The sequence below is a fragment of the Crotalus tigris genome, unplaced genomic scaffold, assembly GCF_016545835.1.
Source record: "Crotalus tigris isolate CLP2741 ecotype Arizona unplaced genomic scaffold, ASM1654583v1 scf7180000024454.734221, whole genome shotgun sequence".
Taxonomy (NCBI): domain Eukaryota; kingdom Metazoa; phylum Chordata; class Lepidosauria; order Squamata; family Viperidae; genus Crotalus; species Crotalus tigris.
In genome coordinates this window covers 183,117-210,197 of record NW_024100623.1, presented here as the reverse complement: position 1 = coordinate 210,197, position 27,081 = coordinate 183,117, and the positions used below count along the sequence as shown (strand labels likewise).

The 27,081-nt window shown below is 35.4% G+C and overlaps 1 protein-coding gene across 8 annotated transcripts in view; it reads left to right on the top strand.

Moving 5' to 3' along the window:
* The window catches only part of LOC120303067 (sodium channel protein type 1 subunit alpha), a 103,843-nt gene that overhangs the window by 41,610 nt on the left and 35,152 nt on the right, over window positions 1-27,081 (top strand). For 2 of the 8 annotated variants that reach the window (XM_039332213.1, XM_039332206.1), the window contains exons 4-12: window positions 2,405-2,494; window positions 3,201-3,329; window positions 4,670-4,761; window positions 5,778-6,038; window positions 19,372-19,435; window positions 20,326-20,467; window positions 20,613-20,819; window positions 23,664-23,963; window positions 25,610-25,990. In XM_039332213.1, coding sequence (XP_039188147.1) covers window positions 2,405-2,494; window positions 3,201-3,329; window positions 4,670-4,761; window positions 5,778-6,038; window positions 19,372-19,435; window positions 20,326-20,467; window positions 20,613-20,819; window positions 23,664-23,963; window positions 25,610-25,990 — 1,666 coding nt within the window. Of the gene's footprint in view, window positions 1-2,404; window positions 2,495-3,200; window positions 3,330-4,479; window positions 4,572-4,669; window positions 4,762-5,777; window positions 6,039-19,371; window positions 19,436-20,325; window positions 20,468-20,612; window positions 20,820-23,663; window positions 23,964-25,609; window positions 25,991-27,081 lie in introns of those variants that run through there. The other 6 variants (XM_039332212.1, XM_039332211.1, XM_039332209.1 and 3 more) reach the window with 5 other exon arrangements.

Below are 27,081 nucleotides of genomic sequence, written 5' to 3'. Positions count from 1 at the left end.
CTGTATTGTAATGGTATATTCAACTTTATGTTTTCAATGTCTAAATGATATGAATGGTACTGGCCAGAAACTGATATTTTTCAAGTTTACTGGACAATTTTGTCATACATATATAGCCCAGTATTAACATTTATCAGCTAGATAAAAATAATAGAATATCATCAGGCACAACATATTATATAGAACTGAGTACAAATGTTTTTTGCATTATAAAATGCACTAGAGGCTCATCTACATGTTCTGCTTACTCCAAGGCAAAAACACCCTGCAACTATTTATTGAGGATGGGTGAAACCACCCTTGCACACTACAAGGGCAACCTCTGCCCATCTTGATTGAGTTAAAAGTGAAATTTTCCACCTTCTGCTGGCATGATATATATCTCTGGTACTTGATTTCATTTCATTGTAGGTGATGAAATTAGGATACAGGGGGATTTAGAATTCTGGTAGACTTGTCTTAAGAAATAGCTTAGTTGTAGATTACCCATGCAGTGCATCACTGCTTCACCAGCCTGTTAGTGAGTCAGTTTGGAAGTTGGTTAAATCCTTTATCCCAGACTGCTAAACACACATCATCACTTCTGTATACACCCAAGCCTATCCCAACAGGGAGATCTTCTGCTGTCAATAACTGGCACCAAAGGCAGCTTTCTGTATTCTCTATATTGTTTCTTATGTGAACAGAATCCTGACTGGGTTTCATTGCTAAGGCAAAACAGGGGTTGGAAATGCAGTTAGGACTTCTTCCACACTGGATATTAGCATTTCAGTGCAAATCCAAAGTTTCTAGTGCTACTATTTAACCAGGATAGTGCAGTATAATAAGTAAATGGTAATGTTTTAATATTAAATTTATTAGTAGTTACATTTTGGCTTAAACCAGAAAATCTAAATATCAGGACTTCTTTTTCTTTTCTGGAGGAGATCTGCATTCCTCCCCAGTTGTAAACAAAAGTATTCAGATGGTGAAGCTGCAAATAATGCATAAGAATAAGTATGTATGTATCATAGCTCTTTCTTCAAAATGCATTGCTATTAAAATCATTAGTTGAAAATTAATTGATTATGTGCCATCAGTGTGATGTCGACTCTTGCAACCACATAAAGTAGATAGAACTTCTCCAGGATGATCTGTCCTCAATATGGTGATCCAAAGTTCCTAGTGATGCACAAATTGTTGATGTAATTAAATCTATCTATACCTTGCTAGTGGTCATCCTCTTCCTTTCTTCTAATTTGTACAGTATTATAAACTTCTCAGAGGAGTTGGGTCTTTCCCTAATATATCCAAAGATTGGTTGTAATTTGAGCCTGATCATTTGTGCCTGGAGTGATTTGTTCAATGATCCATTTGATGGTTTTCTTGGCTATCCATGTATTCACAGGAATCTTCTCCAACACCAAACTTCAAAAGCATCAATATTCTTTTTATCCTACATCTTCAAAGTCCAACCTTTGCTTCCATAAAGTATCACAGGGAGTAATACTGCCTGCACAGTTCTGATCCTTGTAGGTATAGACATGACACAACACAGAATATTTCTTCCAAGGCCTTCATTGTGTTTCTACACAGACTGTAGCATGTTTCTTGAATGTTGGTTCTTTAAATGGTTGATAGATGAGATCTTGTGGGATTTCCATTTTCCTAGCATATTCCATAGCTTGACACAATCAACACAATTGAAGATCTTTCTATAACCAGTGAAGCACGTACTGGCTTTTTTCTGGTATTCTTTGGCTTTCTCAATTATCCATTAAGTGTCAGCAATAATGTCCCTTATTCCTCAGCCTTTTCTAAACCAGCTTGAACATCTGGCATCCTCCTTTCCATATAGGACTCTAATCTGTGTTTGGAAGATCTTATTTTCTTAGAATGTGAAGTAACAGATATTGTGCAAAGGTTTGCATTGTTTCTTTGGTATTCACATACTGTATAGACTGAAATTGACCTCTTCCATCTGTTGGCTCTTGTGTTGTCCTCTAGATTTGCTGGCAAAACTGTGTATAATTTTAAATTTATTGATTTTGGAAAGTGTTATTATATATACCTTTTACTGTATATATTATGATGGGTTTTTTTGTATCCAGTTTAGTTACCGATTCTTTATTCCACCTGCATCAGTTTACTAATGATACCTTTTGCCTATTTCTAAAAATGAAATCAAAACAAATATTCAGAGGTTTGTTGTGGAATAAAATGGAACTTTCTTTATTTCAACTGCTTTTATTTTACTTACATATGATATAATCCTAAATCTTTAGAAATATATATACATTGTATATTTAATTATAACTATATTATGGGACATATATATTTAATTAAAACAGAACAATCTATTAAGACGTATTTATTTATCATTGTAAAAAACATTACTTATATGTTCCTTAATAATATAACTCACATTATTCAGCATGCTCATTATGTGCACTATTTTGACCAACTGCGTATTTATGACCCTAAGTAACCCCCCTGATTGGACAAAGAATGTAGAGTAAGTGGAATATTATTCTTAATTGCATGTTTGAATGTGTTTTTGTGGGATGTAGAAGATCTAACAGAATAAGCACATATGCATGCTCATATACAATGCACCTATAGCATAGCTGTGATCTAATGAACTTCAATAAGCAAAAATCTGCATGCATCCAACTGATTGATCACTTTCCATTCCAAAATCTTCCCCGTTATACTTCACAAACTCTTCCCACAATGTATTCTTTAGCCTCACAAGATGATGTAGGGTAGAGAGTTCAGACTGATTTATGGAGGATTAGCATTATTTTCATGTTCAAAAACGGTACATTTGTGAGTATCAGTAAAGAAAGGGCTTACTACCTTTATATCATGTAAATTTTGAGTGGAGCCAGGCCTCTTCTTATACTGTAAGTCTCTGCATGCAGGAAGAATCAGCAAGGCTTCTTTTTTTATGCAATTGCATGCAATGCACAGGACCATCTTCTGATAGCGTATAATTTGGTTTCTTCCCACACATGTGTTGCCTTAATGTTGGAGAAGTAAAGAATAAAGCATGGGCTTTTTTCTATGGGTGCTTTTGATTTCTTCATTGATACAGGAAGAAGTCCCCATATCACCCTCAAAGTGGGGACTTGGTAAGATCTAGGATGGCAATTCTGACTTATTTGAGTATTTAAAAACCATTTGCATTAAGAGTTAATATGTTGTTTTGTTTTTATCAGATATACATTCACAGGAATATATACCTTTGAATCCCTTATAAAAATAGTTGCAAGGGGCTTTTGTATAGATGGTTTCACTTTCCTCCGAGATCCTTGGAACTGGCTTGATTTTACTGTCATTACATTTGCGTAAGTTTTCCATTCCTTTTTCTCCCACCCTCTTTTTATTGACATATATTAATATCAGCGTATGTACTCCAACATAATATACAGGAGCACAGAGACTATTGTAATTAAAATGTGTTTTAATCAATCAAGGATAAAAACAATTTTATGACCAATACATTTTCAATAGTATTAGTAAATCCAGCTATTGAACTAATTTATTTTTTGCTGAGGGAAATAAAGCAGAGCAGATAATATATTCTTTTGTCATTGTTGTTATTTGTAATTACAATATATACACAATTATTGCTATTTTTTTCCTTGCTTGTTTGATTTGAGGGGAATAATAGTATTCTTTTCTTTGTGAAACCATATAAATACGTTCATATAGTAAAGTAACTGGTACAGCAACTAGTAGTGTAGAATGCATGGTACATTAATAGATTTGCTGTCCAAGAAGCTCTTTCAGAAACTATATATTTTGCCTTTCTAAAATCTAACAGAAAAAAAAAACTATTTTTTCAAGCACTCAAGATCATGAATTAAATTTCTGGATGTAAGAATGGCTGAACTATTTTTCTTTTCTCTGCCAAGGGGCACAAGCCCTTGAGCTTCAATAGTAGTAAAAAACAGATTAAAGACTGATGTCTTTGTGATTTTAGAGCTGTGGGGAGGCAATCATTTGCCTTTTCTTAAAATGTTAGGTAAAACCTGGCATGGATTGAACCTAATTCTGATACATTCATACAGGCTGTAATGTCTAACCTAATATTGGGATGATTATGATGGTGATGATGATGATGATGACCATCATCCTTTCTCATTCATTTTTTTAATATCTGACGTAATGAATAATTTTGGAGAATATGATAGCTTGTTCATTTGTTGTGTCATTTGGGTTGATCAAAATAAAACCATTTGTTTTTCTAATGGACCAATATAGCATCTGTTGCTTTATATTTTTCTATTTAGTTTAGTTAGATCCATAGATGTTTACACTGAGGTCGCTGGGTACATGTTGTCCAATGTATAAACTGATCGTTGTTAAAATCTCTTAATGGAAGATGTTGATATTTATTTTTCCCCTAAAGTTTCCAAGGGGTCTTGATGAAGTCCCCAAGTAAGTACCCTGAAGTCTACCTCAATTCTGAATAACTGTGGTTTAATTCTACAGGTATATAACAGAATTTGTAAACCTAGGCAATGTTTCAGCTCTTCGAACTTTCAGAGTATTGAGAGCTTTGAAAACTATTTCTGTAATTCCAGGTAAGATGTAAATGTGTAAGGTGTTAGGTCCCTTGTATCTGTCCAACTGTTCCTTTTTATCCTGTCATTGTGTTTGTGTGTGAACTCCCCTATTACAGATATGTGACAGAGTTTGTGGACCTGGGTAATGTCTCAGCATTGAGAACATTCAGAGTTCTCCGGGCATTGAAAACAATATCAGTCATCCCAGGTGAGAGCTAGGTTAAACCCAGAGGCTGACATTTTAGAACTCCATGGAAATTGAAAATACATTTTTTTCATCATAAGCCTCGTTGCTTGCTCATTCATTTAAAAGAACAAAGAAGAAAAAAGCAGGAATCATGTGTTGAAAGAAATTAATCTTGTGATCCTTTGCTTTTTGCCATTTGCTTGTTCATTTTTGAAATCAGCCTTTGCGTTTAACACATTGTTGCATGACATGCTGCAGAACACGGCCTGTGTGATTTGCATCATAGAATGTCAAGCTTTAAGGTCAAGCTGTGACAAAAGCATAACCATGTACTCTTGGTTTAGCCATCTGTTTTTTTACCTGCAAAATGGAAAATTATGTTTGTCCTTTGTAGTTTAATGGAACTAATGTCTGAATTGTTAGTTGGCATCATGAAATATTTGAAATTAGTCAACTATAACAGAGTAAGATATGTAAGAGAGGAGAGAAAGGGAGTGTGTGCATAAGAGACTATTATTTTTCCAATTCCATTTTTTCTACCTTAATTTGATTCAAGGGAAGAATAAGATGTTATAAATCTGATGGTTTGGGGCAAGAGAAGTTGGCAGTTAAAAAAAGCCATTAATCCATTCCAATCCATATGCCTAAACATGTTTATGCTGGAGCAAGCTTCATTGATAGCTATAGCCCTTATTTTGATGCAACGTGCTTAGGCTTAGTGTGATTGGAAAATTTCCTCTGTGAGGGAAAAGCATGATAGCACACGCACTTGTTTTATCATTAAAACAAGTTATTCTTCTTTTAATGAAGCACAATACATTTTCATCCACAGTTTCAAGGAGCATAAACTTCTGGGCCTCATCCTCACAAAATACATTGTCACAAGTGACAAACCATTTAAAATATTAGTTCACAAACCAACAGGGCCATTGATTTGAGCTTCTGCATGAGGGTTTCTTTAACATTACTGGGATCACCATTTTGTTGTTTTTCCATCTGTCTTTTCAGTTGTTCTCAAGATGTTCTTCTGCTTCCAGGTCTGAAGACAATTGTGGGAGCTCTCATTCAGTCTGTGAAGAAACTATCCGATGTGATGATTCTGACAGTGTTTTGTCTGAGTGTCTTTGCTCTCATAGGACTCCAACTGTTCATGGGCAACTTGAGGCATAAATGTTTGTATTGGAATCCACCAAATTCTACAGATTCTAATGATACTGATCTATTTAATACTACATTTGGAGAAAACGGTACATTGAATAATACTCCATTTGACTGGGATGCATACATAAAAGATGAAAGTAAGAATATATTTTTATCTTTTTTTCTAATGGCATTCCTTGATATTGCACAATTATGGTTCAGATTTACTGACTGTATTATGACACAATGAGATGGAAGCTGCTATACTTTATCAAATTATGAAATATTGTCCATGTCCATCCTCCCTGGCTTGATTTAGCCAATGTTCTCTATTGTCTTAAATTTGCCATTGTAACTGATGTCTCTTTGAACATTATATGTTTTGAAAAACATGTCAATTTTCCCATGATAAACATTTATGCTAGGGTAGTTTGCCATGCCATTTAAAATCAGAATGAAAATATATATGCAATAGAATAATTAAATAGTGAACTCTCAAAATGAAAAACCACTGCCCCCCCCCAGTGCATTAACAATACCAACTGTGTGAAAAGTAAGGAAAAACTTGGGAGACAGAGATCTAGGAATGCTGTTTTGAAAATGATGAACCCGTTAAACAACCAAGTTTATTTATGGCGATTTTACTGTTGATCAAGTTGATCTCACCTTCAGCAGCATTATACAGTCTCATAAAACTCTGTCTACTTACATTTCCTCCAAATAAGAGTAGATTGAGAATGGAAGTCAGTAAGCAAATCAATTATCTAATGTCATTTCTAAGTATGTGGCTTCATATAAACTAGAGAGCCAGGTACCCTATCATTCATAAGTCTTCCTTGGTAATCTTGGAAAATCTGAAACTAATCTGTTTCATTGGCACATTAGAAATTTAAAAATTGGTGAAGTATGCTTTCTATCACCAGCCTGCATAATAGTGTCACATACTACAGCACAAGCATGCACACACAATCAAAGTAAAGATTTTATTCACTTCTTGCTCCTCATTTCTATCTGTTTCCTCCTCACATTCTCAATGCTGGGCAATAAAGAGGAGAAATGATAGCTCACTAATCTTGGCTAACTGAACAGCTGTTATGATAAAGATTACAAAGGCCTCTCTTTTAAGCTTTCTTTTTCTTTTGAGGTTTTGAAGTTCTTTTCTCGCACTCTCCCTGGTTTTTTCTTTTAAATTTTAAGGATTTTAGTACTTTTTCTTTTTTTTAAGAAGGAAGAAAGAGAGAATAAGATTTTGAAAAATGGCTTCAAAGAGGCAACCAGCTTCTATAGTTTCTAAGGTGGCTTCCTCTCCTGCAATCCTAACAGTACAACAACAACTTAAAGCCACACCATCAGTACTGCAACCTAAAGTTACACCTCCACCTTCTCCTCCTCTGCCAGGGTTATCTGTACAAGATATCAAAGATATAATGGGAAATGCTGTATCCCAAATTAGAGAGGAAATGAAGCAACTTCTTGAACAGAACAAATCTGAAAGTAAATAGGAAATGAAGGACCTTCTCAAACAGAATAAATCTGAAAGCAAAGAGGAAATGAAGGACCTTCTTAAACAGAATAAATCTGAAAGTAAAGAGGAAATGAAGGAGCTTTTAGTGGAGAACAATACTATTTTGAGGCAAGACATAGTAACAGCTTTATCAGGATTGGCCTCTGTGGTCGAGAAGTTGGACTCCAGAGTGGAAGAGGTTGCAGACAAAGTAGACCTCCTCGAAGATAAATTCCAAGATATGGAAAAAAAGATGGAAACTTCACAAGAGGATATTCTTATGTCTCAGTATAGGGAAATGGAATATGGTCTGAGAATTAGGGGTCTGAAAGAAGATATGAATCAAGATTTGACAAAGATGGTGGTTAATGACTTTGCTGTTGTTCTGAATAGGGATAAAGATGGATTACGTAGAGAAGTGGAAAAAATATACAGAGTTAACTCCTGGGTTGCGAAACAAAAGAATCTGCCAAGCGATGTGGTGATCTACTTTGCAAAGAGATCTCTGCGTAATGAAATCATACAAGCTTTTTATAATAAGAGATTCCAGATTGCTGCCCAAGATGTCATTATCTTAAAGGAAATCCCATCTAAAATTTTAAGAAATAGAAAAGACTTTGCCTTTCTAGCTAATGAACTTAAAACAAGACTGATGCCATTCAGATGGGAGATTCCGATGGGTATTGTTTTGAGCCATGCGGGGACACGTTATAGACTTAACACGGTTACTAAAGCCAAAGAGTTTTACAATTCGGTCCTGGGAGCAGGCTCATCTTCATCTATGATTCAGAAAGCTCTGGGTGGCAAAGAGGTGGAACAGCAGTCTGAAGGATTAGGTCTGATGGTTGCTGGAAAGCCACAGGTTGAATGGTCGCGCCAAATAGAGGTCAAAGAGCAAAGAATGACTCGTGCAGCACATAGATGCAAGGAAAAGGAACAACAGAAGAAAGAAGTCAAAGAATCTTCTCATGAAAGTGTCTCGTTGCCGGTGGGAGGAGCAAGACCCAAGAGTTCTGCAACACATTCTTCAATGGCAGATCTTCAGGTAGTCTTCTCCAGGCTTCTGGTCAAGGGAGATGGCAAAGTTCCTGACCTGGAATGTTAACGGCCTTAACTCCCCTCAGAAGAGAAAGAAATTTTTTTATTACTTAAAGCAACATAACAATGATATTATTTGCTTGCAGGAAACTCATATTTTACTTAAAGATCAAAAATATTTAGTCAATGCTCGTCTGGGATCTCATTTTGTATCTCCTGCCCCTGGGAAAAAAGGGGGTGTGGTTATCTATGTTAAGCAAAGTCTACCAGTCTGTCTGGTAGAATCAAATCCTCAAGGAAGATATGTTATGATTGAACTTGGTTTATATGGTAAGAAAATACTTATAGTGGGACTGTACCAACAACAGGAACAATTTTATAGATTGTTACATCAGAAATTAAGTTCGTTGGACTATAGATCTGTGATATTAATGGGAGATTGGAATGGTGTTTTAGATATACAAAGGGACAAAAAAGGATCTTCTACTTTTTTCAAACAGGCTAAATTACCCAAAGCTTTTTTTGATCTGAAAGAGGACTGGGAGCTGAGAGATTATTGGCGTGAACGTAACCAGGAGGAGAGAGACTTTACCTTCTTCTCAGATAGACATCAATCTTTTTCAAGAATTGACTTTTTCTTGATTACAACTGACTTATATACTAGGGTAAAGAATGTAAAAAATTTTCCTAGGTCGTTGACGGATCATAGTCCAGTTTGGATGGAACTGGCTGATGAAAAAGAGGAGAGGAGATCGTGGAGGGTGAATGAGAATTTATTTAGACAAGAAAGGAATGTTCAAAAATTAAAGGAGTGCTTAAAGGATTATTTTGTTTTAAACATGCATAAGGGAACCTCAATACCAATGGTATGGGATGCAGGTAAAGCTTTCATGCGTGGGATTCTGATAAAAATGAATAATGTCCATAGACAAAAGCAGATCCAGAAACGTAAGGAACTGGAAGATGAGATTAAATTAAAAGAAAAGTCTTTGATTCTAAATCCTACAGATGAAAAGGTTAAAGAATCTATAAAGTTGCTAAAAACACAATTTAACATGTTGATGGCTGATCAAACCGCAACTAATTTATTGTTTATGAAACAAAATACATTTTGTAATGCTAACAAACCAGGGAGATGGCTGGCTTACCAATTAAGAAAGAAACAGAGACAGAGAATTATAGATAAAATAAATTATAATGGTAAATTAGTGTATCAGAAGGAGTTGATCAAGAAATCTTTTTTAAATTATTATCAAAAATTATATAAGAGTACCAAGATACAAATTTTAGATATAAATAATTACTTAAGTGAGGCCAACTTCCCTAAACTAACAGAAGATCAGAAACAAGAAATTAATGGTTTAATTACCAATGAGGAAATTGTGACAGTTATTAAGCAATTAAAATTAGGTAAAGCGCCGGGTACGGATGGTTTGACATCTATTTATTATAAAACCTTGGTTGAAGAGATGATCCAACCTTTATGTGAGTTTTTTAATAATATATTACAGGGCTCAGAGATTCCTCCGTCATGGCGCAGTGCTTTTATATCCTTGATTCCAAAAGAGGATCAAGATCTCACTTTACCAAAGAATTATAGGCCCATATCTCTTTTAAATGTAGATTATAAGATTTTTGCTAAAATTTTAGCTAATAGGCTTATGAGGGTTTTGCATCAGCTTATACATAAGGATCAATCGGGTTTTATAACTGGTAGGTATATGAAGAATAATGTTAGACAAATTATTAACTTATTGGAATATTTAGATAAGAATAACCAAATTTCTGCAGGGCTGATATTTTTAGATGCTGAAAAAGCTTTTGACCAATTGAATTGGCAGTTTATGTTAAGATTAATTGAGGAAATGAATTTTGGAGAAAAAATATTACAAGCTTTTGGTGCTATATATCAAAAACAAACGGCACAACTTATTGTTAATGGGGGTTTGTCAGAGGTTTTTACAATAGAAAAAGGTACAAGACAGGGATGTCCATTGTCACCGTTACTGTTTGTTTTAACTTTGGAAATTTTGTTGATTAAAATTCGAGAGTCGCAGGAAATAAAAGGAATAGAAATTAACAAAAAAGAATATAAATTAAGAGCTTTTGCAGATGACTTAGTGGTTACTTTGTCTCAACCTACCTATTCTGTAGTAAAGTTATTACAACTGATTTATCAATATGGACGGGTTTCGGGTTTTAAAATTAATAATAATAAGACTAAAATATTATCTAAAAACATGACCAATCTGGACAAGCAGACTTTGGTTAATCTGACAGACTTTGAAGTTGTTGATAAGATAAAATATTTGGGGGTCACTTTATCTATTTCTAATGTAAAATTATATAAAAACAATTATGAAAGGCTGTGGGTCAGGGTACAGAAAGATTTGAAGAATTGGGAGAAGCTACAGTTATCTCTTATGGGAAGAATTGCAGTGATTAAAATGAATGTCCTGCCAAAATTCCTCTTTTTATTTCAAATGTTACCTATTTTAAAGAATGAGGTTAATTTAAATGAATGGCAGAAAGACATTAATAAATTTATTTGGGCAGGGAAAAAACCAAGGGTAAAGCTTAAAATTATGCAAGACTTCCGCGAGAGAGGTGGACTCAAGGTACCGAATTTGAAATTATATTATGATGCTGTGGCTTTAACATTAATTAGTGATTGGGTAAATTTAACAAATGTAGAAATACTCCATCTGGAAGGTTGGGATTTACTTTTTGGATGGCATGCCTATCTAATTTTTAATAAAAAAGTGGACCGGGTTTTTAAATCTCATAAGGATTTCTTTACCTCGGGTTTGGAGGAAATATTATAAAAGTGATTTTAAAATACCATTATGGGCTATACCTTGGCATGCGATAGAGGGGATAAGGAGAGGAGTTAAGATGGATAGGGTTTCTTATACACAATTACTTAGATGGGATGGTCAAAATTGACAGTTAAAATCTTTGGAAGATTTAGCATATGAAAATGTTACCTATTCATGGTTTCAGTACAGACAAATAGTGGATAGATGGAAGATGGATCGTGATATGGGCTTGCTTAGAGAAGATGAAAATCTTTTTAAACAAGTAAAGGATCAAAGGCGAACTCACATCAAGAGAATTTATGGGGTTCTAGTGGAACTGGATTCAGAATCAGAACTAATCAAAGACTGTATGATTAAATGGGCACAAAATTTTGGTGAACCAGTTCTACTGGATACTTGGGAAACTATTTGGGTGAGGAATGTTAAATTTACACAAGCCCAGAACTTAAGGGAGAATTTTTATAAAATGTTTTATAGATGGCACCTTGATCCACAAAAAATGTCTCTTATGTATCCTGACTTACAGCCTAAATGTTGGAGATGTGGTTGTCTGGACGCCACTTATTATCATATTTGGTGGTCGTGTAAAAATATAAAAGCCTTTTGGATTAAGATATGGTGGAATATTCAAAGAATTTTTAGAAAGAGGGTAAAATTTACTCCACAATTGTTTTTGTTAGGTATTGTTACTGATTGTGATACTAAGGAGGTTATATTGATGTTAAATTTGATTACAGCCGCAAGGCTGTTAGTAGGGCAATACTGGAAGAAGGAATCTTTGCCTACCTTGCAAGAGTGGTTTTTTAAAGTTTCTTATCTGGCGGAAATGGCAAAGATTTCGGCTTTCTTAAAGGAACAATCGCAAGAGAAATTTCTTGCCGTATGGGAAAAATGGATAAATTTTATACAATATAAATTGGATATAAAAAAATATCATTTAGCTTTTTAATAACTTGTATATAAATTTTGATATTTTATAGATTGCACTTTTTTATCCCTTTTCTTCTTTCTTTTTTCTTTTTTTTCTTTTTTTTTTAATACTTATGTTTTTATATATATATATATATTATTGTTAATCATCTTATAAGTTGTTTATGTAACCTATTTAGATATACTTATGATTTATATTTTTTTTTATTTTTTTTAAGATTCTTAAATTTTTAATTAAGCCTATATTCAGCTCTGGGAAGGTCGGGGGGGATGGAGGGGGTGGTTTGGGGGTGGGTGGGTGAGGGTTGTTTTGGTTTTTTTTGTTGTTGTTGTGTTTTTTGTTCTTTGTAAAAACTTTTAAAAATTTCTAATAAAAAAAAAAAGATTACAAAGGCCAAAAGATTGTGAATGTAGAAAGAAGCCAAATCCAAATAAATTTCCTGTATATTAGCACTTGCAAGTGATCCCTAAGCATCCATTGAGAGTTTAGAGTATTAATTAGTCTTTTTACCAAGGCAGGAGATCCTGCTCTACAAATACTGCTCCTCCTGCTTTATAAGGAGCTTCATTTTTTATCCATAGCTATATTCTGTGGTTCAAAATATTGATTATAGTTGCCCTTAGTGTTCTTTTATCATGCTTTTTCTCACCATATTTGAAGTAGTTTCTATGATTATTTCAATTATAGCTATAAAGAAGACAAGCAAGTATAAAAGCAGAAGGGCACAGATCCTGTTCCATAAATGAACACAACATTTACTGGGTTTGATAGGATGATTCATCCAGCTGTTCAGGAAATAATTTATAACAATAGCTTCTATGTCTTCGTTAGCTATAATTCCTTTTTTTCCCATGGAAAAAATAGTTCTTCAAAATTTCTCACAATTTGAGCTTCCGGTACGGAGCGACAGCGATGGCGGCTATCCTCTAGCCGTCCAGCTGGGAAAGTGTCAGAGCCGCGGAGCGCAGCGCGCATCAGCTGGCCCGCGGCTCGGAATTCCCTTCCCGGGCAAAGGGAAGGGACAGAGAGTGCAAGAGTAGAGGTAGAACCCCTGAACCCTCTCTGGATTTAATTCTAGAGGGGGTGAAAGGAGTGTTCCCTCGGAGCTCTTGCTGTCTCCGCCTCCCAGCTGTTTTTGCTTCCTAGGAAGCAAAAGAAACTGCCGCTTCTATCTCCGTGCTTATAGAGAGTTGGTGAGTAATTCTTAAAAAACGGACAGAGCAGTTTAAAGGATTTTTTCTTATATAATTTAGGTGTTTATTTTTTTTATTTAGTTCTGATTATTTCTCCTTTTTTTTATTACTGTGGAGAAGGAATTAAGATGGCGTTTTGAAAGTGACGGAGTTTTTTTTCCCTTGTCTTTTGTTTCACTTTTTCCTTTTAAGGACTGGACTTTACTTTTGCTTTTGGTATTGAATCCTCTTTTTTGATTTTTTTTTCTTGGTCTTTTTTCTCTGGATTTTTAAGGATTATAGTGTTTCTGCTGCCTCTTTTAAAAGTAAAATTTTCTCTCTTTCCCCCTCATCTCTTTTTTTTGGGGGGGAAAGGGAAGTGAGAATTGTGTCATTTAAAATGGCTTCAAAGAGACAGCCGCCTTCTACAACATCCAAGGTGATTTCCTCCCCTATAACTTCTACTGCACAACCACAACAACAACTTAAACACGCACCACCGGCACAGCCACCACCCTCCCCTCCTTTGCCTGGACTTTGAGCACAAGAGGCTAGAGGTATAATGGGAGAGGCTGTAGCTCAAATGAGAGAGGAAATGAAGCAATTTACTACACAGCTTAAATCAGAAATTAAATCTGACTTCAAAGAAGAGATAAGTGGGATAAAGGATCAATTGGAAAATAACAATAATATTTTGCGACAAGATATACTTGCAGCAGTCTCAGGTTTGGCTACAGTGGTGGTTAAGCTGGATGCAAGACTCGAGGAAGTTGAAGATAAAGTTGACTCCTTTGATGATAAAATTCAAGATGTGGAAAGGAAGGTGGAGACTTCACAAGAAGATATTCTGATGTTTCAGTATAGGCAGATGGAATATGCCTTGAGGATTAGAGGCCTCAAGGAAGATATGAATCAAGATCTGATGGAGGTGGTCCTTACTGATTTGGCTGTGGTTTTGGATATGGACAAAGGAGAATTACGCAGAGAAGTTGAAAAAGTGTATAGGCTTAACTCTTGGATTGCTAAGCAGAAGAATTTGCCTAGAGATGTGGTGATTTATTTTACGAAGAAGTCTCTGCGTAATGAGATCATACAAGCCTTTTATAATAAAAGATTTCAGATAGCTGCCCAAGATGTCATCATACTAAAGGAAATCCCATCAAAAATTTTAAGAATCAGGAAAGATTTTGCTTTCTTAGCTAATGAGCTTAAAGCTAGATCGATGCCATTTAGATGGGAAATCCCGATGGGTATTGTTTTGAGCCATGCGGGGACACGTTATAGATTGAATACGGTTGATAAAGCTAGAGAATTCTATACTTCAGTCCTAGGTGCAGGCTCAACTTTACCTGTTCAGAAATCCCTGAGTGGCAAAGAGGCGGAGCAGCAGTCTGAGGCATTAGGTTTGGTTTCTGCTGGGATGCTGCAAGCTGAATGGCAACGCCAGACGGAGGTTAAAGAGCAGAGAATGACTCGTGCAGCTTATAAACGTAAAGAGAAGGAGCAACGTAAGAAAGAGGCCAAAGAGATTTCTCCTGGAAATGTATCACCGCCGGTGGGAGGAGCAAGACCCAAGAGTCATGCAACACATGTTGCAATTTCAGATCTCCAAGGTGTCTTCTCCAGGCTGCGGGCCAAGGGAGATGGCAAAGTTTTTGACCTGGAATGTTAATGGATTGAATTCTCCTCAGAAAAGGAAAAAAATCTTTTATTATTTGAAGCAACGTAATAATGATGTTTATTTGCTTACAGGAAACTCATATTTTACTTAAGGATCAGAAATATTTAGTTAATGCCCGTTTGGGATCTCACTTCGTATCTTCTGCTCCCGGGAAGAAGGGGGGAGTTGTTATCTATGTTAAGCAAAATCTACCAGTTTGTCTGGTGGAGTCTGACACCCAAGGGAGATATGTAATGGTTGAATTGGGCTTATATGGTAAGAAAATACTTATAGTGGGACTATATGCACCAAATCAGCAACAGGAATAATTTTACAGACTCTTACATGAAAAAATAAATCTGTTGGACTACAGATCCGTGGTACTAATGGGGGATTGGAACGGTGTCTTAGATGTACAAAGGGACAAAAAAGGTTCCTCTCCTCTTCTTAAGCAGGCAAAATTACCTAAAGCCTTTTTTGATATGAAAGAGGACTGGGAATTACGGGACTATTGGCGGGAATGTAATCAAGAGGAGAAAGACTTTACCTTCTTTTCAGATAGACACCAATCCTTCTCAAGAATTGACTTCTTCTTGATTACAACGGACTTATATAATAGAGTAAAGAATGTCAAGATTTTCCCTAGGTCTTTGACGGATCATAGTCCAGTCTGGATGGAGTTGACTCAAGAAAAAGAGGAGAGAAGATCCTGGAGGGTGAATGAGAATTTATTTAGACAAGAAAAAAATGTTCAGAAACTAAAGGAGTGTTTAAAGGATTATTTTGCTTTGAATATGTATAAGGGGACTTCAATGTCAATGGTATGGGATGCAGGGAAAGCATTTATGCGTGGGATTTTGATAAAAATGAATAACTGTCATAAGCAAAAACAGATTCAGAAACGTAAAGAATTGGAAGATGAAATTAAATTAAAAGAAAAGTCTTTGATTTTAAATCCTTCTGATGAAAGTATTAAAGAATCCTTAAAGTTGTTAAGAACACAATTTAATATGTTGTTAGCAGATCAAGCTGCAACCAATTTATTGTTTATGAAACAAAATACATTCTGTAATGCTAACAAGCCAGGGAGATGGCTGGCTTATCAATTGAGAAAGAAACAGAGACAGAGAACAATAGATAAAATAAATTACAAGGGTAAATTAGTTTCTCAGAAGGAACTGATTAAGAAATCTTTTTTGGATTATTATCAAAAATTATATAAATCTACTAATGTGCAAATTTTAGAGATAAATAAATACCTAAGCGAGGTTAGTTTCCCTAAATTGACAGAGGATCAGAAACATGAAGTTAATGGTTTAATTACTAAGGAGGAAATTTCGCTAGCAATTCAACAATTGAAACCAGGGAAAGCACCGGGTACGGATGGGTTAACAGCTGTTTATTATAAAGCCTTATTGGAGGAGATGACTCAACCATTAGGTGATCTTTTTAATGGCATTTTACAGGGTCAAGAGATTCCTCCCTCATGGCGTACTGCTTTTATATCATTGATTCCAAAGGAAGATCAAGATCTTACTTTACCAAAGAATTATAGGCCTATATCTCTTTTAAATGTGGATTATAAGATATTTGTAAAAATCTTAGTAAATAGGCTTATGAGGGTTGTGCACCACCTTGTGCATAAAGATCAATCTGGGTTCATAACTGGAAGGTACATGAAAAATAATGTCAGACAAATTATTAATTTATTAGAATATTTAGATAAAAACAACCAAGTTCCTGCAGGGCTGATATTTTTAGATGCTGAAAAAGCTTTTGATCAATTGAATTGGCATTTTATGTTAAGAGTAATGGAAGAGATGAATTTTGGTGAAAAGATATTGCAAGCTCTTATGGTAATATATCAAAAACAAACGGCACAACTTATCGTTAATGGAGGCTTGTCAGAGGTTTTTACAATAGAGAAAGGTACTAGACAGGGTTGCCCACTATCACCGTTGCTGTTTGTCTTAACACTGGAAATACTGTTGATCAAAATTCGAGAGTCGCAGGAAATTAAAGGAATAGAAGTTAATAAAAAAGAGTATAAGTTAAGAGCTTTTGCGGATGACTTGGTCATCACTTTGTCGCAACCTACTTATTCTGTAGTAAAATTATTACAGTTGATTCATAATTATGGTTTGGTTTCGGGTTTTAAGATTAATGTTAATAAGACTAAAATTCTACCTAAAAATATGACTAGTCGGGAGAAGCAGACTTTGGTTAATTTGACGGGCTTTGAAATTGTTAATAAGGTAAAATATTTGGGGGTGATGTTATCTGTTTCTAATGCAAAATTATTTAAAAATAATTATGAAAGGTTGTGGGTTAGGGTACAGAGAGACTTGAAGAATTGGGAAAAGTTGCAATTATCCCTCATGGGAAGAATTGCAGTGATAAAAATGAATATTCTACCCAAGTTTCTCTTTTTGTTCCAAATGATACCGATTTTGAAGAATGAGATCAATGCCTATTTAATATTTAATAAAAAATGGATTGGGCTTTTAAATCTCATATCTTAAGAACTTCTTTACTTAGGATTTGTAGAAAATATTATAAAAGTGATTTCAAAGTACCATTATGGGCTATACCTTGGCATGCAATAGAAGGAATAAAAAGAGGGGTTAAAATGGATATGGTGTCTTATAGACAGTTACTTAAATGGGATGGACAAAACTGGCAGTTAAAATCACGGGAAGAGTTAGCACAAGAAAATATTATTTATTCTTGGTTCCAATATAGGCAATTATCAGATAGATGGAAGATGGACTGTAAGGTGGGTTTTCTCAGAGAAGATGAAAATCTTATTAAGCAAGTGAAGGATCAAAGACAAACCCACATTAAGAGAATTTATGGGGTTTTAGTTGAATTGGATTCAGAAACGGAACTAATTAAAGATTGTATGATTAGATGGGCACAGAATTTTGGCGAGCCAGTTCCATTGGACACCTGGGAAACTATTTGGGTGAGAAATGTCAAATTTACACAAGCACAGAACTTAAGGGAGAATTTTTATAAAATGTTTTATAGATGGCACCTTGATCCACAAAAAATGTCTTTTATGTACCCTGACTTACAACCTAAATGTTGGAGATGTGGTTGTATGGACGCTACTTATTATCATATTTGGTGGTCGTGCAGAGAGATAAAAGCATTCTGGATTAAGATATGGTGGAATATCCAGAGAATTTTTAAAAGGAGGGTAAAATTTACTCCACAATTATTTTTGTTAGGTATAGTTATTGATTGTGATACAAAGGAGGTTATATTGATGTTAAATTTGATTACAGCTGCGAGGCTGTTAGTAGGACAATATTGGAAGAAGGAATCTTTGCCTACATTGCAGGAATGGTTTCTTAAAGTGTCTCATTTGGCGGAAATGGCAAAGATTTCGGCTTTCTTAAAGGGACAAACGCAAGAGAAATTTCTTGCTGTTTGGGATAAATGGATAAAATTCATACAATTTAAATTTGATATAAAAAAATACTATATAGTTTTTTCATAATTTTTAACTCTATATATATATATATATATATATATTCTATTTTATATTCTCTTTTTTTATAAATATAAATTTTTTTAACTTTTTTTTAATTAAGCCTATATTCTGCTCTGGGAGGCCCTGGGGGGGGGAAGGGGGGTTTGGGTAGGGGTGGGGGAAGGGGGGTTTTGTTGGGTAATGTTTGTTTTTTATTTGTATATGTTGTTTTTTGTTTTTGTATTGTCTTTTATTTTCTGTAAAATTTATAAAACTTTTTAATAAAAAAAAAATTTCTCACAACTTGGAATTCAGTATTTGGAGGATCCTACTGAGATCGAGAAGTTGGGAAAAGTAACTTTTCAGTCAAAAATCAAGCTTATTTGCAACTCAAGAACAGTTGCACCTTCCATATGGATTGACAAGAGCTAAGAGGACCAGATCTGCCTCTTAGGTGTCACTGCATTTAATTCTTAGGCAACAGTGACTTGAAAATATTCAACTTGTCTAGTCTCTGAGTGCTTTTGCATAGTTTGGAGAACAGTTAGAGTGCAGATATCCTTGGCTTCTTCCTTCTGTGAAATTAAGCTTGCAAGATCTTTGTTGAATAACATTTGCAGGTGGAACCACTAGACAATAATTTAATGGTTCCTGTGAATTAATTTTACATCATGCCCTCATTTTAACCATTCAACCATGTCTAATTTTTATTTGAATTCCTTGTTCAGTCCTTTTGCACACACAACTGTCACAATTAGGCATTGTTACTTCGCTACTTTTTGAATAGGAACTGCTGATAAAATTATTGCAGGAATGAAGGGTCATTGAGCAAAGTAGATATAGATTGGGTTAGGATTGCTAACTCTTTTTAATGTTTTTATTCATACAGATAATTTTTATTTTTTGGAAGGACAAAATGATGCTTTGCTTTGTGGTAACAGCTCTGATGCAGGGTAAGACTCTTATTAAACTTTCAAAATAGCTGCAACAGGTTTTGATGTTGGCCTCTACATTATAACTTATTTAACATATGTAAGCTCTGTCATTATTTAAATATGTTGAACTGGAAATAAATAATTGATTGATTATGTGCCATCTAGTCATTTTCATCTCCTAGCAATCACATAGATTTTCTCCATGAATAAACAAATAGAGATGAAAAAGAAGGTAGTAGTGTCATGAAAAATCCAGAATTCCAGTCTGTTTCTGAAGAAGCTATTTCCCATGCAAAATTGCCTCAATAATGAGAAAGAAGCAACAAACATGTACAGTATAGGGAGAAAGTTACTTATTTAGTATTTGAATGTGAATTTATCTAATTTTATATTTTTAAGTAATTTATGAAGTGAAAGTCAGTTATTTTTCTCTGAATTTTAGAATGTAGTTGGCCAGGAAAAAGAATGTTTATTGACCAAAACTCTGCACAGATACCCAATTCATGAAAAAATACAGTGCATTATTTCAATTATTTGCAAAAAATGTGGACATTAAAATTGTAAACCAAAATGAATAGATTTGTACTTGAAAAATAAATGTTAAGGCAAACTTTTAAAAATATAACAGACTTAATATGGGAATGGATTAAGTTGAATTTAGGAATGGAAACATAAGAAACTGGGGAAAATTGAAATAGATAGATTCACTCATGCAGAGAAACATAGAATTAAAAGTTCCAGCTTGTTAAGGGAATGGGCAAAAAGTGAACAGAAAGATGGGATACAGCCCTCTGGGAAAGAAAATTGGGTCTAGTTCTTCCCTTTATACTCAGCAAGCACAAATTCTATAGATGGTAGGTATTTCTGTAGCCTTAATTAATGCACATGTATTTATTTGTTTATTTCAGTCAATGTCCAGAAGGCTATTTTTGCATAAAAGCTGGAAGGAATCCAAACTACGATTATACAAGTTTTGATACATTCAGTTGGGCCTTCTTGTCTCTCTTTCGACTGATGACTCAGGACTTCTGGGAAAATCTTTATCAGCTGGTGAGAGAGAATTATTTGGTTAGCAATATCTTAAGTATACTAATTTCAAAAGAATATTACACAAGTGATCCAAGCATAAGTGGCATGATGCTTGAGTATTACATTTGTATATTTGTTTTAAAATGTCAGCTATTATTTTTCCCAGACTCTACGTGCTGCTGGCAAAACATACATGATCTTTTTTGTCCTGGTGATTTTCTTGGGTTCTTTCTACCTGATCAACTTGATCCTGGCTGTTGTTGCCATGGCCTATGAAGAGCAGAATCAAGCCACCATGGAAGAAGCTGAGCAGAAAGAGGCAGAGTTCCAGCAGATGCTGGAACAGCTGAAAAAACATCAAGAAGCAGTCCAGGTATATATTTTATAGGAAATAACTGGTTATAGTGGTACAATAAATAGGTTTATGGAGGAATATAGCAAATTGATAGAAGCCTAACAGAGAACTGCTATTCTTTAAAACATGGGTGAGAAATATAATTTTCCAGATATTGTTGATCTTGAACCACATTCCTCAGCCCAGCCAGCATGAGAAGGGCTAAGAGTCTGTGGTAATTACATTCCAACATCTGGAAAGTCATGAAGCCAAATTGTATAGTTCTCATATTTGCCTACAGGGTCAGGGTTATCCAACAATGCTTGTACAATGTTATGCCTCCAGTTTACTTGCAGAGAAAAGCTCCCAAAATAATAATTCAGACGCTAGAATGAAAAGGTTAAATTGGCTACAATTACCTTATTTACTGCCTGAAGTCTCCATTAAAAGAAATAGGAGATTTCAAATGAGTTCCACATTAATGCTATAATCCACAAAAGAGCTAAAAGAAAGTAATATTCCTATGTACAACCTGGTATGCTCATATAAGACTGAAGGTAGTCCTCATTTAGCAACTACAAATAGTTCTGACAAAATGGTCGCTAAGCAAACCACATGATACAGAGAGAGAGAGAAAAAGAAAGAGAGAGAAGGAGAGAGTTCGCAAAGATTGCTGGCTGCTACATCTCATCTAGTTGAAGTCTTCTTGTACAGCAATGCCAGGGTTATCACACTCCAATGTGTATTATTATCAGAAATTTGAGACTAAGTGTACACACTGATTAGAAAATGATTTTTAATTACTGTTTACTACTGTTGTATTTGTGAATGGTCCCTCTCCAAGACAGTTATTAAATGAGATTACCTGTACACATTGTTACAAAGCTTGGGCAAGAAATAAAGAATATTTGACTTAGGGAGAATTCAGCTATGTAATGGAGGCTGTTTGGGAGATGATGCATTTCACTTCTTTCCTGCCTCAGTCTAGCAGTCTCTGCTTGGTTGTAAAAGGATCCACTCTTTTTCTAGCCCGAGGTAAGAGAGGAGCTGGGATAAAATGAAACTGGTAGATGATCCAAAACTCACCTCTCTCCCTCTGGATTTGTGGACTGAGAGTGTTCTCAGTCTGCTTAAGAAGAGATATATATTCTTTCTCTGTTTGCAGTTCGTGCAAGTTGCAGATACAGCAGTATTTTTCCCTGAAAGCAAGTCGCCTTTGTTTTAATAAAACTTTTGTTACCTAAGTGTCCATTGGGATTGTAATAGGCCAGCTGGTTTACATAGCCCTATATGTATATATGCAAAAGGATATACTTTATGTACATATACTTCAACCTAAATATATCCTACCGGGAGTTAAAAAGTGCTTGCTTCTTAATAAATATGTATTGGATTTCAATCCTATGCCATTTTGACACAGGCCTATTCACGGACAACTATTAATCATTGTTGCCAGTGCCACTTAGCTGGAAGTGGAGAGTAAGTTATTTTAATTTCCAATTGTCCCAGCCCAGTTTGTGACAGAAGGTTGAACAGGTTCTGCTGGTTGATTGGCTTTACTATTTTTTTTTTTTTTTTTTTGGTAACCTGGAATTGATTTTTGTGACCTCAGCCATTTGTGATGTGGTTTATGGTTCTAAATATTGTTGGTTTTAATTCTTGTAGGCAGCCCTGAACCATTATTTTGAGACAGGTGGCCATATAAATTGACTAAATAAATAAGCTAATAAACCTATCAATGCTGGGCAAACCTAAATGCTGTCATACAGTACTTCCTAGAAGAAACTATGTGGCTCCTTTTGGTACTGAGTCTCTTCAAGGACTCAATAGCCCTGGTACAGGCCGCCACGGAAAACAGTGGTCCCTTAGCCTTGAGAAAAGCAGGGCAAGTCTGCTGTAGCAAGAGAGGATGCAGCTGCAGTTTGGATCCCAGTGCCATTAATTTAGAGTTGCTTCAGCACAGTATGGCACAATATGAGGAATGCTGGTAGGGAGCCTGAAATGAGGATTGTCTTGATTGCTCTATGTCAGGCCATTCATCCTGTGGCACCAGCTGAGATGATTCTAGGTGCTTCTTTATGTTGCTGTCACTGGGAGAATAGGACACCACTACAAGTAGGACACCAAGATCACTTTGCCCAGAGCCTCCTAAATATAGAACAAACCCTTCTGTTATTCCATTTGTTTGTTTGTTTATTATTAAACTTTTATGCCACCCATCATGCTGGGGGTGTAACTCTAGGCAGCTTACAGACATACAGTTACAATTCACTAAAAACATTAAAGCAGTAAATGGGGATTCTTATATTTAAAATGCAGTTCTTTAAAACTGAACCAGATGAAGAGGGGGAGAGGAAAATGTGTACAGGAAGGAAGTGGGGTGTTCTTTACTCCATTAGCCACCTCTAAAATGCCATGCCCCCATTGGGGCCCCAGGCTCATTGGCCCAGCCATGTCTTCAATGACTTTTGGAAGGCCAAAAGGGTGGCTGTGCATTTTAAGTGACAGAAATCTGGTTCTACAGACGTATGAAAAGGAGACAATCTAAATATGGATCTAGGGTGGTGATACCTGGATTAGCTAAGTAGTAGAGAACTTGGATTGGAACTCTTTGTGTCATAAATATCTTTTTCACTTCTTGTGTTTTGATCAGGTTTAAAAAAGATCGCTTAGCATACATTTTTTAAATTAGACAAATGAATGTAATATGGTAATATTTTTAATCTTAAGTGCAAGACAATAATAAATATTCCAATTGCTTTAAAAAAATCCTATATATTATATTATGCAATGTTTTTTCCTTGTGTATTTTTCATGTTAAAACTAAGAAAGCTGCTCTTTTCATAAGACCAATAAAATATAGCTACTAATACTTCATGGCAGGCAGCGGCGATTGCAGCAGCAACTGCATCTGCAGAATCTAAAGACCCCAGCACAGGAGGTGGAACGGGGCAACATTCAGAAAGTTCATCTGAAACATCCAAATTGAGTTCCAAGAGTGCCAAAGAGAGAAGAAATAGAAGGAAGAAAAGAAAACAAAAAGAACAATCTGGTGGAGAGGAAAAAGATGAAGATGAGTTTCACAGATCTGAATCTGAAGATAGTATCAGGAGAAAAGGTTGCCGATTCTCCATTGAAGGGAATAGGTTAACATTAGAACGAAAGCATTCTTCTCCCCATCAGGTAAACTGTGATAACTATGGAACTCAGTCATTATTGTCTCTGGAAAAAATACAGTCTTGTTGTGCTGTTTTGGAAGAGACTGATCTTTTACAAAACAGCACTTTTGCCCATTCATGTTTGCTGCTGGGAGGTGGAAAGCTCTTGTTTTTAAATCTAGGGTAAGGTAGATGTCCCCCACCTTTCCAGCTTGGCAGCCGGGCACGGGGGAGGGAAGAGGGGATGGTTTCGTGTGAGTGGCACAAAGTGGAGCTTTATGCATGAGTGCAAGCACCCACTGCTCATATTAGTGGAGCTTTGCGGGTATGTCCGTGCTCGTCACTTGTGTGGACCTGTTCCAAACGGGCTGTGGCCCAGTAGTGGTTGGGGATCATTGTTTTAGAGAGTCGATTTTTCATGAAATGCAAATTTCACAGAGATGATGATGATGATGATGATGTACCAATAGTAATAGGCGCCTTGGGTGCAATCCCAAAACAATTGGAGCACCACTTGAACACCATTGGCATTGACAAATTCACCATTAGTCAATTGCAAAAGGCGGCCTTACTAGGAACTGCTTCCATCCTGTAACGATATCTGTAATACCATCAAACATCCACATCTGCCTATCCCAGGTCCTGGGTAAGGACTCGATAGGTAGACAAAAATGCCAAATCCAGTCTGAACATCTGGCTGCCTGTGCGATGATCATCATCATCAACAACAACAACAAAAACAACAACAATAATAACAATAATAATAATAATAATAATAATAATAATAATAATAATAATAATAATAATAATGTTGGAATAGATCTTAGAGGTCATCTAGTCCAACCCCCTGCTCAGGCAGGAAACCCTATACCAGGGGTAGGCAACCAGCATGGCTGGTTCAGGAATTCTGGGTATTGAAGTCCACAAGTCATAAAAGAGCCAAGGTTGCCTACTCCTGCCCTATACCATTTCAGACAAGTTGTTGAAAACATTATTTGAAATACCATACTAAGGGTTTATACTAACTCCTAATAATTTTATCATGTTTCTTATGGTCCAGTCATGGTCATGAAACTTATGAAGTCTATCTACTTTGGTGATCAATTCATTGTATTGCAGGCAAATAATTTTAGATATTGAGAATTAAGATAAGCCAAGGGATTCATAGAAATAATGGATGACAATGTTTTAATTATATAAATGAGCTGGAAATTTCCTTTTCAAAAACCTTATTTACATTTTTTTAAATCCAACAAGTCTGAAGTACCTTGATCTTTTTCTACAGATATTTTTGCAAAAGAAATATTCTGTTGTATATTTAATTAGAAGAATAATTAAATCAAATTTAATTAAATGGGCTCATTCCCAAGTAAGCATGGATAAAAATTGAAGCCCTAACATACGTAGTAAACCAATTTGGACCTCAGATATTTAGGAAGGAGAGTTTTAATAAATATTGAATTTGGGGATATTAGAAGGTTTTTGTCTCAAGTTTTCCTCTTTCAGTAGCAGCAACTCATGAAATGCAAAATCTATCATAGAAAAGAACTGTCTAAGATTGTATTTACATTCTGTATGTATATATGGAAAAGATAATCCTTTCTTTTTATCATTGAAGGTCAGGACTTAGATGACTTTGCTAACTTTCTATCCATTTATCTTTTCTTACAGTCTTTGCTGAGCATGCGTGGCTCGCTGTTTTCCCCACGGCGCAACAGCAGAACAAGCCTTTTCAGCTTCAGAGGTAGAGCAAAGGATATAGGATCAGAGAATGACTTTGCTGATGATGAACACAGCACTTTTGAAGATAATGATAGCAGAAGAGATTCTCTTTTTGTGCCGCGCAGACATGGTGAACGGCGCAACAGTAACATTAGTCAGGCCAGTAGGTCATCCAGGATGCTGGCAGTGTTTCCAGTGAATGGGAAGATGCACAGCACTGTGGATTGCAATGGGGTGGTTTCCTTGGTTGGTGGACCATCTGTTCCTACATCGCCTGTTGGACAGCTTCTGCCAGAGGTGATAATAGATAAAGCAGCTACTGATGACAATGTAAGGAAGTTTTAAATAGTTCAGGCATGGTGGCCTTTTCTTAATGCACCAGCCAGTGTTTCTACAGAATGGAATCCCTGGGAATGATCCTTGGTTGGTCAAGCTGTGAATGCTCCTGCATCTTGTAATATATATTTTTTTAATCTACTAATAAAATCAGTCTTAAACATTAATATTTACAAAACGGTGAGAAAAAGTATCTGGAAAATGTGCAAAATATTTTGCTTTATGTGTTTTATATTCAGAAAAACCTTGCCAGATCTTATTTATCTGGCTCTGAATTAATTGTGTCTGGCCAGAAACATCTTTCTCCGTAACCAAAAGGAAGTTAAATCTTTTGATGCCATATGGATTCTGCCTTGGTTGTGTAGATTTGATTACATTCTGTCTCATGAACATCATTACCACATACAAACAATAAGGCTAAAAGTTCTGGTTCCCCAAGTGTTAATAAAATCACTCCAAAATTTCACTTTATATATTGAGCATTTTCATGCATCTTTTAATCTGATGTTTAATCTTTGGCTGATGAAACAAATATATCTAACTGAGATACCATATTAGTGTACATAGATTTCAAGTTACAGTGTGCCAAATATGTATTTTCCTAGACACACATTTTATGTTTTTATATACAAAACAAATCTGATCTTTTATGCCAATTTAGAGAAGCATGACAATGCTGGATATTATTTTTCATTTCCTTTGATTAAGCTTGAATGAAAAGCTTGCTGTCCATCTTAAACACAGAAAATAAGCAAGTGACATGTCATTATGTTCCCACATCATTTAACGTTTATTGATAACCTGGAATTTATGCCATAATCCTATATATGGGAAATGCTCACAAGTAAATGATTATAGATTTATAGCTGATGACTGATCAATTGCAATTTATTTCTTCTTCTACAAAGTGTCATATTTTTTTTAAAAAAAGGTATGAGGATATTTACAGAAGACAGCATAAATCTCAACTGTAGTTATATATAGGTGTAAATTGGGCAAAGTTTAATGCTTTCCAAGGCTACAGTCCTGCGTGTCTTTACTTGGATGCAAATCTCAATGAAATACAGGTTGAAATGGATAGGTAA